This window comes from Numenius arquata, chromosome 3 (assembly GCF_964106895.1).
Source record: "Numenius arquata chromosome 3, bNumArq3.hap1.1, whole genome shotgun sequence".
Classification (NCBI taxonomy): domain Eukaryota; kingdom Metazoa; phylum Chordata; class Aves; order Charadriiformes; family Scolopacidae; genus Numenius; species Numenius arquata.
The window spans coordinates 54,469,436-54,483,459 of NC_133578.1; the positions used below are offsets into that span (position 1 = coordinate 54,469,436).

Consider the following 14,024-nt stretch of genomic DNA (forward strand, 5'->3'; position numbering starts at 1 on the left):
ACAGAGACCTCCCAGACCTGAATGCAGAGCCTGTATTGCCATGGTTTCCATCACTGCTGGCTCTTCAAATCAGTGTGGAGACACTACCATCTAATGAAGGAAAAATTGTTGTGTTACCATGACTCTTTGTGACCCTGTTTCTTACAGCCATTCCTTATCCAGGATTACCAGCAGTTTAAGCAGGAGGCAGGAGTTGTCCTACTTTTCTTTTTTAGGAGTATTTTTCCAAGACGCATCAAGGGAGGGAGACTGGCTACCCCAGTCCCTCTGGAGAATTTTGCACTTTGTTAACTACAACCTTGTTTTCCCAAAAACAGAAGAGGCTAAACCTCAGGCCACACTTAACTAACAGATAGTATAGCCCAGGCCAGTGCAGAGGAGTCTCCTGGGAGGATGTAAAATGTCAAGCATGACTTCCTAGCCCTGCCTTCACTGGGTACCACAAACATGTCTGTGCGTGCATGCATGTGTCTATGGTTGTGGCAACGGCTCTCTTCCTTCCCCCTCATGTAAGTATTTATTTCCTTGGAAGATAAGACAATTAGCCTGATGGCAAAAGATAGTCAAGATTTTCCCTCTACACATAATATAAAATACTTTGCGTGTATATACTTATGTATACTGTATATAAGCCCACATTTTTGATTCTTGAACAGGAAGGATCAGATTTTTAAAGGTATTATACATATAGCAGAATACGTTGAAGTAATTTATGAAAATTCTCCTCATTTTTTGGCTTTGTCTTTAAGCATCTACACAGACCTGGGGGCCTTCAAAGGCGAATTTTTATAATGCTGTTCTGTGCCTATTTGCATTTCAAGGCAATTAAGATTCTAAAAATATCCCCAAGAGGCATTGATACTACGAGAATGCTCCATTTCATTAATGGTTATTTAGTTTTTCTTAAGGCTTCCTTATCTTCAGAACATATTTGGGACAGCCATGGGATAAATTAAGTAGGATTAAATAATACTATGACTCATCAACATACAGGAGTTCAACATATGCTTGAATATGTCCAACAAAAAGGTGCTGCTGATCCTCATTCCAGTGGTGTTCCTCCTGTTAATTGGCATGTAAGATGCTTTCTTCTTTCAGCTTTGACTTTTCACTGAGTCGTCTTCATTATTCAAAGTGCCATAGCGTGAACTGTGAGAATCTGGTTGTATTTTGCCTGTCAATTTTTTTCCTAAGGAAATGGGGTGAGAGAAGGGAAAAACAACAACTCTGTGAAGAATTTTAATAAAACAAATCCCCCACCAATCCATCATTTAAACATTCTTTGCTCCAGTAATCATTGTTTTCATTTGACTGGTTGTAACAATAGCTTGGAAAAACTCTGAAAAATTCTTTGAAAAATCTGTTGGGAACAGAAATAGAAATTAAGGGAACAGTATATTTATTAAATATGACTAGAGCACATTTGTGACTCAACTCTCCTAGGTCATCCCATTATCTGATACCTCATTTTTAAACAGAGACAGAAAAAAAGCCCTACTTACCAGGAATAAGTCCACAGTCAATAAACCGAATTTGTAAATGCTCCTCTCTTTTATTTCTTGCAATTACAAATACACCAAGGAAAGACAAGAGACACCTGCAAAATAACAGTGGCATAGTACCATTAGAAACAGTTCACTGCATCTGAGATGACAGTGTCTTTCCACATTTCTTTTTCAAGGACTTCCAAACCCAAGCTGCTCAGTTTATAAAGAAACTTTTCTTCCTGGCAGCCCTATAAATTCATCTTGAGCTCCCTTTCAGTCTAGTTTTTGCCTCCTGAAGCTTTATTATCAGTTCCAAAGGCTCTGCAGCCAAAATTACACTTTCAGCAATATATACCTAATCAAATGCCTGTGAGCGTGAGACTACAACATCTGAATCCCTGAGCAAATCTTCACAGAGCATCTAAGCTAGCATTCTAGCATTTGCAATTTCATTAACAACTCAGTCTTGCTGCAGATAATCAACATCTCTGTTGTTTTTCTCGTTTGACTGTGTGTCTCAGGGGCAAGCTGTAAGCCAGGAGTGATGAGAAACTGCTCTGCTTGGATAAATCTTCTATCTGCTCTATGTTGGACACACAACCACTAATTCCTGCCTGCCAAATACATGGGTTGAATTTGTTCATCTCCATTTTCTGTCACTTTTCCTGCAGTCAAACAACACAGAGGTTGTATATACCTACTCTGGTCCGACTGCAGAGCACAAAGACGTCTGTAATTTTATCAGCCCTGTTTATCTGACAGCACTGTGGCAAGACACCTCCAGCAACTCTGGGAGATGCTTTTAACCATCTCACACCCATTATCAAGTAACTGTCGCCTGTCCTCAGGGTCATTAAGGTGCTGGGAGCCAGCAGAAGGTTTCTGCTCTCACAACACCTAGGCCCTTCTTCAAACATTTATTGTTAACAGCTTCTTAGCATGCTCTGAACTTTTCCGTAGGCATGCTGTCTCTTCCTTGGCACAGGAAGATGAGGGAGAGATATTATAGTACTGCCTCGTAGGCAAGCATCTCATAAAATTGCCCATGCCCAGTGGCAGCAAAGACCAGCCGGACACGCAAATGGAAGGTAACATGGGAAGAGATTTCTCGCAGTTGTAAAAGCACCCCCACCCTTTTGTGGAGAGCAGTGACTTCTCCTTCCTGCTGGAGAAACACATGCTGCTGGTTTTTCATTCCGTCATGAGATTAGTAGTTCATAAGCGTCTCACATTTTTACATATTTGGATTCAAAACCAGGCCTCCAAACTCCCAAAGCACAGACATCGATCTTTCCTTTAATGTTTTTTTATCCTACTATAATGGCTATTCCATAATACTTTAATAACAAGACGGGTTTCTTCTTACTGAGAAAAGAAGGGATTCCACAAGGCAATGCTGTTTCAATACAAACGTTAGTGCAGATTTTAGGCCGATACACTTACCCGAACAGAAACATGAACACGCTCAGCAAAGCTGCACTTTGGAATTCCCGATAAAATATGACCCCTGGAATGTGACAGAAACAAGAATTGCAGATCTTGACTGGCTTCCAAGTGATATGAATTACAGCTGGGAGGGTCAGGAGCAGTGTCATGCTCAAGCAGAGCAAAAAAAATCCCAAATAAGGTATTAATACACATTGTGATGGGTTCACTTCATGTGCCCATATTCCATTATTTAGGCTTTCTCAAGATACTGGATGGGACTGGAGAAGATTTAGTCTATCCGTTTGGAACATGTGCTGTGTTAGTAACTGCACAGATGCAGGTATTTTTTGCATTGTCAGCAACAGTTTTTATGCAGGTCAAACTCAAGGTCTTATTCACAAGCAAAGTCATACCAATATAGCTAACAGGTTCTTCATGGATTTAGTTAAGCCACTCCAGCAGACCATGTGGACATCTTAACTCCAACTGGGAACAGGTTTTCTATAACTAGCTGTGTCCCTGATGTTTACACCAAGTTAAGAGCTCCAGCAGCCAAAGTTGCCAAATCTTTCTGGCTGAAGGGATCACTAGCTCTTTCTGGTCACCCCTCTTCCAGGAATTAGCACCTCTGCAGTGGAGGTGACAGAACCAGATGTGTATCTGGATCTCAGCTGCCCCAATTCACAGCCAAGAATATTAGCTTTAAACTGCTGATGAGCATAGTTTTGCTTAGAAACGCCAGAGTGCGAACCAGCGCAGCTGAAGTGTGACTGTATCTTCAAAGGCTGTAACTTGGGTTGGGGGTATCATGAGACGAGGTGTCTTCTATAAGCACCCCAGCAAGATTCAGCAGAGATTGTTCTTCTAAGCTCTACACTGGTTTAACTAACCTGGTGCAAATGCATGTGTATCCAGTCTCAAAGCTATTAAGCCATTCCTGAATAGGTACTTGATCTTTTAAGGCGGCCCAAGGCCAAATTCCCCATATGGTCTCAAGAATGCAACCCCCCTTTGGCACAAGTCTTCTCTCAGTCACAAAGTGTAGGTCTCGTCTAACACAGGTGCTGAGGCAATCTGTGCACGAAGCTAACTCCCTTTCTCATTAATGGCAGCTCTGCATGAGAAACTCCGGCACAGCAATGACAGGAAAGCCCCTAGTGTGCGTTAAAATGAGTCATAAATGTTCTAACAACATGATCATTTTGGCTCATTGCTGATGCAGCATCTTAGTCGTCCTCCTTGCTCATGTTATTACGCTGCGCATCATTCCCAAGATTTGCAGTCCTTCTTTAACAACACTGAGTTCGAAGTTCTCACCCAGAATAAAATGTTAAATGCTTAAAAGGTCTTTGGAGTCATTTTATTTCCTTTACTTAACCTAGAATTCCACCTTCTGAAACTGAATATACACTAACACAGCTGGTTGTCATTTGAGTAGTTTGCCAGGCTGTTAAAATTACTCTACCAGTTCGGATATGGAGAGGCTGGTGTGCACATGGTAAATGCATTTACTGGATGTCAAGATGAGGCTGGGATAAATGCAGGTACTTCTAGTATGCAAGGCACAGTAAACCATACATATAAATTCTGGAAATGCTAGAATTTGATTATTTGTATTTTGCTTCTAAGGTTGGGAACTTATTCATTTTTCAGAGCTTAAACACCTGTCACTTAGGAAAAACTTCTCTTTTTTTTTTTTTAAAGACAAACATGACTGGTTTGTGTTTCTGTTCACAGGCAGTTATTCTTGAAAACCTGATGTTTAGAAAATCATTCTGTAGAGGCAGAAGGCCAGAAACAAACCTGAAATGATGGCGCTGGTAGTGAAGAACACAAAATTAATGGGCACAACTGCTGTCGCTTCATACAGGTGCATTGCTTGATTCAAGAACCTGGAAAACAAGCGTTATTTGCACCTCATGCCTAGAGGAGGTTCACTGCACTTTAAGTCAGGTTAAGCCACTTTATGTCGGTTTAACAATTAAGTGTGACCGTTTCTTACCACAATAACAAGTAGCCCTGCAGAGATGTATATGTCTATTGAATTTACCTTCTGGTTTTGACTCTGCAGAGTACAAACAAATAGGCAAAAGCAAGAAGGTTGCCGTGGATTCTTCTGGCCATAGGCTGTCACTGGAGAGTCCTTTGAAGCACTGTGGGAAAAATTTTGTCTGCCACAGATAAGGAAGGAATGCTAGGGTATTACTGCTTATGGCCTGCATTGGTTCTTGGAAGCAGTGCTGCCTGCGAGCAGCCGGGGACAAGTTGCTCTAATTTAAACAGGTTGTGTAAGGGTATATTTCCAGCATGGACATGAACACTCAAGTCCTCATAGGAACTGTTTCATTTTGCTGAAGTCCCCATTGCTGCTACTGCTCAATCCAACTTGGTTAAAACACATATTTGTATGTTTATCCATGCAAACATACCCCAGACACACTCTGTCCTGCTGGGAAAGTCCAGGAAGGCGGCTCCAAGGCTGTGCTCCTTGGGTTGGAAACTCTCTGCTGTGCTTCTCAGAAAGGCAACACAAACCCTCACCAGAATCATGAGCAAGAGTGTGCAGGAGCATAGACTGCACACAAACCTGCAGGACTAAGACACTGGCCATGGAGAAGCCCGCCCAGTCTTCATCAGCTGATGAAAAAGGCAAAGCAACTAACGCACTTCTACAGAGACCAGAGCTATCAACATTTACACACAGGGTGATGAATCATGAGTGTGAACTCTCGGATGCACCGGCAGATACTCTGTTATGTGAACGGTGCATTTCAGACCAAAAGAAAAAAATCAGGAGGCTGAAGAATGTATTCAAAACCTATAAAAAGAACCACGCTTAAATGTTTCACTGGTACAATATATGTGCGCAGTAAAAATCCAAGCTTGGATCTGTTTTAGCCATTAAAGTAATTGCATGGTTATTTTAGCAACTGTTGAACAGTCTCCATGGTGCTTTAAAAATAAAGAAATCCTACATATCCACAGGATAGTCAGGATTTTGAAGTCATTGAAAACACCTCATTATTTTCTCCCATTTGCAACAAACTTGGTCACAGGGACCAAAACAGTGATACCAAGGCCCAGCACTGAATCCAGGAGGATGTTGCAGCACAGGCTGTTCTGAGCTAACACACAACAGTCCAATAAAATAAGAGAGGAAACAAATAAAATGAAAAATTTAGACTGACAGCACTGTCTTTGTTAGAAAACGTGTCCAACTGAGAAGACAGAAAGAGACACTGAGCCCAGGGAATGAAATAGGCACATTCCACTTCTGTTTTAATTTTGACCCAGCAAATGAAAGAAAGAAAAACTGGCAAGAAGGAGAGGTTAATTCAGCAGCTTCCCATTTACCAAGTTTTTATTTCCTATTTTAAACGCCCTGAGTTGTTCTCCCAGCGAAGACAAGCTGGATGTAAATCACTTTATAATCTGTTTCAGGGGAGTTCCCGAGTCAGCCATGGAGAGTCACTGCATAATAACGCATGGACTTTCTGATTCCACATGGGAATGGTATGTTCTGCCACAAGAAAGCTGGGTTGGCTCTTCTACCGGAAAATAATCATGCAAGTAAACACTCAGATTTGCACTGGAGCAGTCTAGATGAGATTACTGAATGATGGTATCAGCACCTGAAGCGGAGGGACCGACATAAAGGGAATGGACTCTCGGTTCAGCTGCAAGTCATATTTTACCATGCTGCCACCCCCAGCAATCTGTGAAGGCAGCATAAAACAATCACCTAACAGGCCAGAGGCCAGCAGGGAAAACTGGGGTGTCCCCTGCTCACCAAAAGTTAACTATTTCCTAAAAAAGTACAGACATACAGGGTAGCAAAGCACAACAGGCAGATTTAAGAGAGGCAGGGAGAAAGTTGGGGTAAGCTCTCTTTTTTGGTCTGATGGGTGACACAGGCTAGGGAAAAAAAATGAGGGTAAACGTGGCCATTGGATTATTCAGCAATGGAAGTTGCCAAAAGTAAGCAAAAAAAATTTACACAAACATAAATTTCATTTCATGAGTTCAAAACTTGTGCCAAAACTAGAACTAAATTTGGTAAGACCTTGTATAAGGTGATAATGAGATGATAATATAATTCTGTATAATTAATTAATTATAAACTGAGAAATAAAGCCAAAATAAACAATACAATCAGCTGTAGGCAATTCATGCATCTGTCAAGGTTCTGCCAGGAATTTGTTGCCTTTAAGTGCAACTTGGATCTGGAGTTGATATCAGTACTGTAAAAAAATGACAGATAAACGGGTACAAATGTTAGGACATAAGTAGAAACTCACTTACTTGACTTGGAAAGCACAAGAAGTTGCCATTAAAACAATCATGATATAGAAGACAGGATAAGTTAGCTGCATTTTCCCCTTTGCAGAGAGTGTTATCATGCTGGCCACAGCCTTTACAGCAATGACAGTCAGCGAGGCTGAAAGGGAAAGGGAGAGATTAGCAGAGCAGGATTCACAGCAGGGACCTCAGAGCATCCATGAAGGAGGACAAGGTGCCAGGTCACAGCCACAGAGCCGATAACCTAAAGACACACTGAGGAGGGATTTGGGCACCTAAAGCCAAGCGTTTGGTTTTACAAACACCAAGTTACTGCCTAAACTCAGAGTGTCCTTAAGTCCACGCGTGCTTTGTGTTTTGCTTGGAAGTTCTTGTAGCACTGAAATCTGCAACCCTGCATCTACTCAAAGTTTCCCCATTTTCAACAGAGTAACTGAGGTTAGAGTCAGATAAAATCTTGCAAGGTAGGACTCTGAGTGTGTGTCTGAGAGAGGCTGAGCACAGCTAGAGGAAAGAACTGGATCCATTTCCCCCTGCTGGGCAAATCATAAACACTGGACTACCAGATGGAGGTGGTACAACAGTCTCCACATCTTCCAGACATACTTTATCCTCCAGTTGCTAATTTGGAGCCCATGATGCATTATTCAGGAGCGGTCTGAGAGGTCTCTTTATCTGTTCAAAATGGCTGGGACACCTCCTAATAGCAGCCTGCATGTGACACCAGCAGCCTAAAATAACTCCTCACCCTCAGGGTTTCTCTGCTGAGACAGGAGCCAGCCAAAGCTGGGCAAAGCTGACTTTTGGGGTCGCATCACGAAGCACCTAACTCTCCCCACTGGTTTTGCACACGGAGCAATCAACCAACACAGGGTTCTGTGTTTCGTTTCAAGGGCCAGGCTCTACTGCAAGTAAAATGTAACAAATTCAAAATAAACAAAAAATTATAAGAAGAGTCAGGGTGCGGAGATGACCTTTGAAGAAAGGTAATTAATCGTCAGGAGCACTGTCCCCCAGCTGGGATCCAGTTCCAGCCTCTCCCGGAGCTGCGGAGTGTTGGATTTCGGTGGTCTGATTCATCCTCCTCTAACAGCAAAATTCAGATTGGCAAGAGGAGCTGCACTGTGCAAAAAGTTCAGGCCAAGGCTTGGGAGAAAAGGTGGGGGAAGAAGAACAGATTCAGGTCTGTGGTTTTGATTGTGAGCATTTTTCTTCTAGCAAGTCCAAAAGTTCAAGGGGAGTTTAAGAGCTGCGTACATCTTGTGATGATCCTGTTTTCATGACAACCTTTCCACCTAGTACTTCACTTCTTGCTCTGTACTGGAAATAGGTGGAGCAGTTTAACAAACATAGCAATAAAAGTGAGCAGAGGAGGTCAAATCCTGGCCTGCGGCAGTGCTAGTGGTATGATAAAAAGCCAAAAAATACACTCAAGCCCCAACAAGCAGCCTACATAAAAACTGAGATTTGCACTCTAATGTGAGGGAGTTATTATTTTAAAAGAACACTTACAGGTAAAAATTAGTAGTTTGAATTGTCCAACTAAGGGTAAAGATTGACAAAAAATTGTTTCTGTTGAAAGGGCAGCTTCCATCCCTTATAATTTTAACAAACCAGAAAAGAAAGCATCAGGGCTTTTTTGGTTGGTTGGTTGGTTGGTTTGGGTTTTTTTGAAAAGTGGAATGAACTTATGAGTTAAAGTAGCCCTGGAATAAGTTTCTAAACCTAGGAAATGGTTTTCCTATCGCTGATAGAATGACCCCCCTGCAAGGCTAGTGTGACAAATGATGTCACTTTCCAGCTGTTAGGGCAGGAAACTCAGAAATCCCACTTTAATCTCAAATATTTCCCCCCAAACTTATGATAACTCCCAGTATATACATGAGGTAAAATAATTCTCAACAAATTAACTTACTTTTTTTTTTTGCTTAGTTTTACTAAGCAAAACATTTGCAGATTTTACAAAAACCTCTATTTTCTTCATAATGAAAGTAGCTCTCATACCCAATGAAGCACAAAGGCTACGTTCTTTTTAAAGAAATCTTTCTACATTTCACTTCTCATTTCACATCTCTACAGACCCTCCACCAGGAATGTATCTATGCAGATATGAGAAAAGGCAGAAATCCCCTTCTGCAAGCTGCCACCGAGAATTTTCTGCACAGAGACCCCAAGCTTCATCCACCCCTCCCACACCAGGGCCCTCCGAGGACAGTGCATGTAGCAGACAGCTGGGAGCAAAGCTGCTGGGACCTCTCTCAGCCCCGCATCACTTTGCTCAGCAGAAAGGTCAGAGAGCAAGCAGAAGGCTCCAAGTGTAGCTTTGTGGGGACTGCCAGGCACCAGGATGGCTGCAGGAACCAGAGCCAGCCACAGTTCTGGGTTTCCTGCTTGAGGGAAATGTCAGTATTTCAAAAGTTCCCATGAACCAGGATTTGTTTGTTTGTGTCTTTTTTAATAGAGCAGAAATAATGACACATTTTTCCTGAAGCTGCATATGCTCACCAAAATGTCAGCAGCCACCAGCTGAAATTGTTATATTTGGTTGATTGCAGCCTGACCACCAAACTGCAGTTAGCGCCTGCTGCGGCACGGGTTTGCAGCCCTGCTGCTGTTCAGCAGCTCCACGCATCCCTTTGGCACCAGTGGCATCAAGGCTGGCAGGCTCCATAGCAAAAGAGGCATGTAGGGCTACGCAGCCCAATGGCCAATGTCTCCTAGAGCCATGTATTGACCTTGCTTAGGGCAGCCATCATGGTGGGTCTGCCCAGAACTGCGGCAGTCAAGTGTAGAAGCCCATCTGGGGATCTTCAGGCTTTCAGATATGCAACAAGGAGGCTGAACTCGCTCATCGCTCAGAAGTGTGCAGTGCTTCATGCTCCTCGTGGCAGTGTAAGAAACTGCAGTGCAGCTCAAGTCAGCTTTGCTGAAGGTCCTAGGCCCCATACATGGAGCTGAGGGCTGGCTGGACTCACACTTCACTCCTCCAAACCAAGAGCAGTCAAACATTAAACCTAAGGCTTTTGGGGCTCTTCCATCTCTGCCTCATGCAGGGACCATGGAAATCCTTTAAGGCTTCTGCAGAGCTACAGATCCTGATGTTCCTAGCCCTGGGAAACTTAAATGGGAAGACTGTCCCAAACAAGTTGATCTGAAAGTCTGAGCTTTTCAGCTGATAAGAAACCAGTGAGGGATCTGAAGGAAGGCAGTTAATAAATCTGTGAAGGTTTTTCTCATTTAGTTAAATCCAAATTGTGTAACTGGCAAACTTTAGCGAAATTCCATTTTATCAAAACACTCATGACCATTAGTGACCACTCATGACCAAAGCTCCATTAGAAATGTGCTTTCTAAGTCTTTGCACCCAATGAACTCAGTGAAAATATAACCATTGACTTCAACGGCACAGCTCAAGCACTTTTCACTTCAACCAAAGAAATGTGGTGTCCCATTAGGGTTTCACGGAGAAGTGAGAAGACAAAGATGGCAGGAGATACAGAGTAGTGACAAATTCTTAATATATTCCTGCAAGTGGTGAAGCTTTAGAGGAAGATGCCTGACATTTTTCAAAACTGACTCAAGTTTAACTTTACTGAAAGCTGACTGATAAAATTATCTCCCTTGCTTCCCTGGGTATTGATTGTGGCAATGTTAATCAGAAGGCAAGCTTCAGTGGCCCACTGAGTTCTTGCTATGCTTCTGGAAAGGTGGTAAAGTATGAAATCTCGCATGTGCAAACTGGCATAGATAATTCAAAGGAAAGTTCCTGTACAGCATATCACTGCCTTTGCTTACAGAGCGCTTACAAGGTCTTAAGCTGCTCTGTTTTAAGGAACTTATTTTCAAAGCTAGCCTGCCCTCCAAAACAATGTTTCAAAGTCACCTTTCCCAGGATCTAAAGCTAAAGTGTTATTTTAAAAAAGCTACAGAATATCATTGCACACAAGGTATTAATTTCAGGAAATCTGTAAAAAGAGATAGTCCCAGCAATAAGCATAGAATCTATGTTTCATAACCAGCTTTTCTCTTCAAAAAGAAACCACAGTAAAAATCCTGGGAAATGTTTCAATGGTTCTCCTTCAGCACACTGCTTTAAAATGGCACTAATCTAAACTAGCTGGGGAGACTGAGTGACAAGGAATTATCAAGTAACAGACAGAACATTAAAGTGAATAATATGTTCTTACCCAGTAGTGCTACCATCATTAACAAAACCAGGATGTGCTTCACAGCCTTTCTTTTGTAAAAATAGAGGAGAATGCAGAATATTATAATTTCTAAGATCTGAAAATAAAAGGGAAGAAAAGTTAGAGCTGTGAAACTATGTAATAAATGCTTCATTCAAAGTCTTTGAGATGTCACATTCATTTTCTCTGCTCTAACGGTTCAAAGGAGAATTATTGTATTAAGCATCTTCTGCTAAAAACTAACCTTATTGCCAGTTGACTGAGCTATCAAACAGTTGTTGTCATTTATCTTTTACAGCAAAAGTTAAACTTTGAGTATTTCTTATTTCTTTAGCTTTTCTTTTTGCACTTCTAGCTATATTTTGTCACTGGTAGCATTTTTAATGTGACAGCAAAGATATCCATACTTAGTAGTAATAATTCTTACAGAAACTCTGTTTATAATTCCTATGGAATAAAGCACTTACCTGGAGGAATAGCAGCCTCTCCTTCTATGTGTGGTATTCCTAGTGTCACTCTTTGTGACATACAAGCTTATTTTTTCTACCCTCTTTGCCCTTCTCCCCTGTCCTACTAAAAAGAATCGCCCCAAACACTGTCATTTTGTTCAAAATTTCTGCCATACACTGTAAGGAGGAAAACATTTATTTCATGTGGGGGTTCTCAAATCACAGGCACCTGTCAAGAGCTTACCTTGAAAAGCTCAATGACACACTAGCAGACCACACTGCAGGACATCTGCAGCTGCTGAAGCAGCTTTAACTACACTGTGCGTGGTCCAAACCTGCTCCTTCAATTACACAGCAGCTAAAGAGCAGACAGTTAAATTTACTGACTTGCTGTTGGTGTGTCTCTTTGCAGACTCCCTTAGTAACTCGGGCCTTTTGCCGTCTCAACAGTGTGGGTATTCTCTGTCCTACCCACATTGCCCAAATACCCCTCTATGCCTAAAGAAAACAGCAAGTGCAAAAGCCAAAAAGCTTCTGTGAAGGCCAGAAGACTTACAAAAACAGGATGATGGACCTCTGCACTGAGAGGTGCTCAGAAGCCCGGTAGACTTAGAGATAGCAGGAAGAAAGATAAGTTCATTTGCGCATGTTGGAAAGTAATCAAATGGGGGAAATAAGACAGAAAATGAGATCGTCATCGTTAATGAACCCGGTTATTATCATTTTTTACTAACAAAACAAGTCATAGAAAAACCTCATGTCTATCTCCTTGGTTTCATCACCTACGTACTAATTTATGTTTTATAATGCCACTCCACTCTTAAACCCGCAGTCGCCATAAAGCAGCACTAGACTCGAAAAGACCTGGGTGTTGCGCTGATGAACTTCCCAAAGAAGCGACCAAACAGTTACTAGTGGCAGTTACATAAAGTAAGATAGCCCATTTCTTGTTTTGGAGAGTGACTGCAGCAGGAAAGCAGTCATCAGCCACATTTAGTTACTAAAATTTTCAAACAAACTCACACCTCCCCCAGTTTAGCAGTGTTCAAAAATATGAACAGAACATAATTGTGCTTTATTTTTTATTTACCTTCACACTGGTCCCTTGCTCCCAAAGACAAATGAGAGACAATTGCATCTCAGAACATTACAAACACAAATCTGGATTTTATACCACCTTTCTTTTAAAAATGTCAAATATTTATCGCAAGACTAAAAAAAAAAAAAAAACCTTTTTTTTTTTTTTTTTTGTAAAATGTGTTGAATCTATGAAAGCATTTTGTTGTTGGTTAAAAAAATGCATTCCTGGACTAATCCTTGTTTAACAATCTTTCCAGTCTCTCGTGGAGTGCTGGTCTCAACTCCCTCCAGAGGAACTTCCCTCCCTACCAGGCTTGCACCCAGAGGTGAAAGCTGGGCCACCAGCTGGTAGAAAAGAGGCCTCACAGCAAGTATCAGTCTCACAGTAAGTAACTTGGCCAGCCTCCCCAGCTTTATTCAACAGGGTAACACTGGGTATGTCTAAATCGGGAATGTGAGTTCATCTTGGCCTCCCTGTGGAAAACTATGACAGGGTTTTGAGGGAACTCAAGAGCAGAAGTAAAGGTAGCAGCTTCACTCTTCATGCCACTGGCGAACACATCTTAGGGCCAGAGGGGAATACCACATTATCAGCCTGCAGCTACAGCAGCCTCCAAATAGCTTCAGTTGCTATTTTGACAGTGAACAATTGCTAACAGAATAGAAGAAAGCTGTGCTAAATAAATATTCCCCACATGGAAAGGTACCCAGGCTAAGAAAGACATTCCAGAAATGTTCCAGGCATCCTCTTCCATGACACGTCAGTTCAGGACTGGCATAGAGGATGGTGTGACTTGGAATGGGGCCATGGCACCATGTCGTGGTTTCGGCCGAATTTACCAAAACCAGACCGACAGATGACCCTTCCCCCCCCCTTCTCCCCCCCAAAAGAGGAGAGAGGAGGAGAAAGAGATAAGGAGATTCAGAAGTTTAGAATGAACTAAACTACTTTAATGAAGAAGTAATATTAAAATAAAAATAAAGATGAAAATAATGAAATAGATACAATATATACAAAACCGTATCAAGCTCCCAGGATGACAGTCACATCACCGGCAGGCACTGGGGAAGTCCCAGACTGGACTCAGTGATGG

General features: G+C 41.9%; 1 protein-coding gene across 1 annotated transcript in view; it reads right to left on the reverse strand.

Moving 5' to 3' along the window:
- Positions 1-601: 601 nt before the first annotated feature.
- Positions 602-14,024, reverse strand: part of NIPAL2 (NIPA like domain containing 2) — a 51,135-nt gene continuing 37,712 nt past the window's right edge. Inside the window, 6 exon segments of the mRNA XM_074145505.1 lie at positions 602-1,189; positions 1,503-1,597; positions 2,931-2,994; positions 4,719-4,807; positions 7,218-7,353; positions 11,402-11,498. Of these exon segments, the coding sequence (XP_074001606.1) occupies positions 1,095-1,189; positions 1,503-1,597; positions 2,931-2,994; positions 4,719-4,807; positions 7,218-7,353; positions 11,402-11,498 (576 nt within the window). The 3' untranslated portion in view covers positions 602-1,094.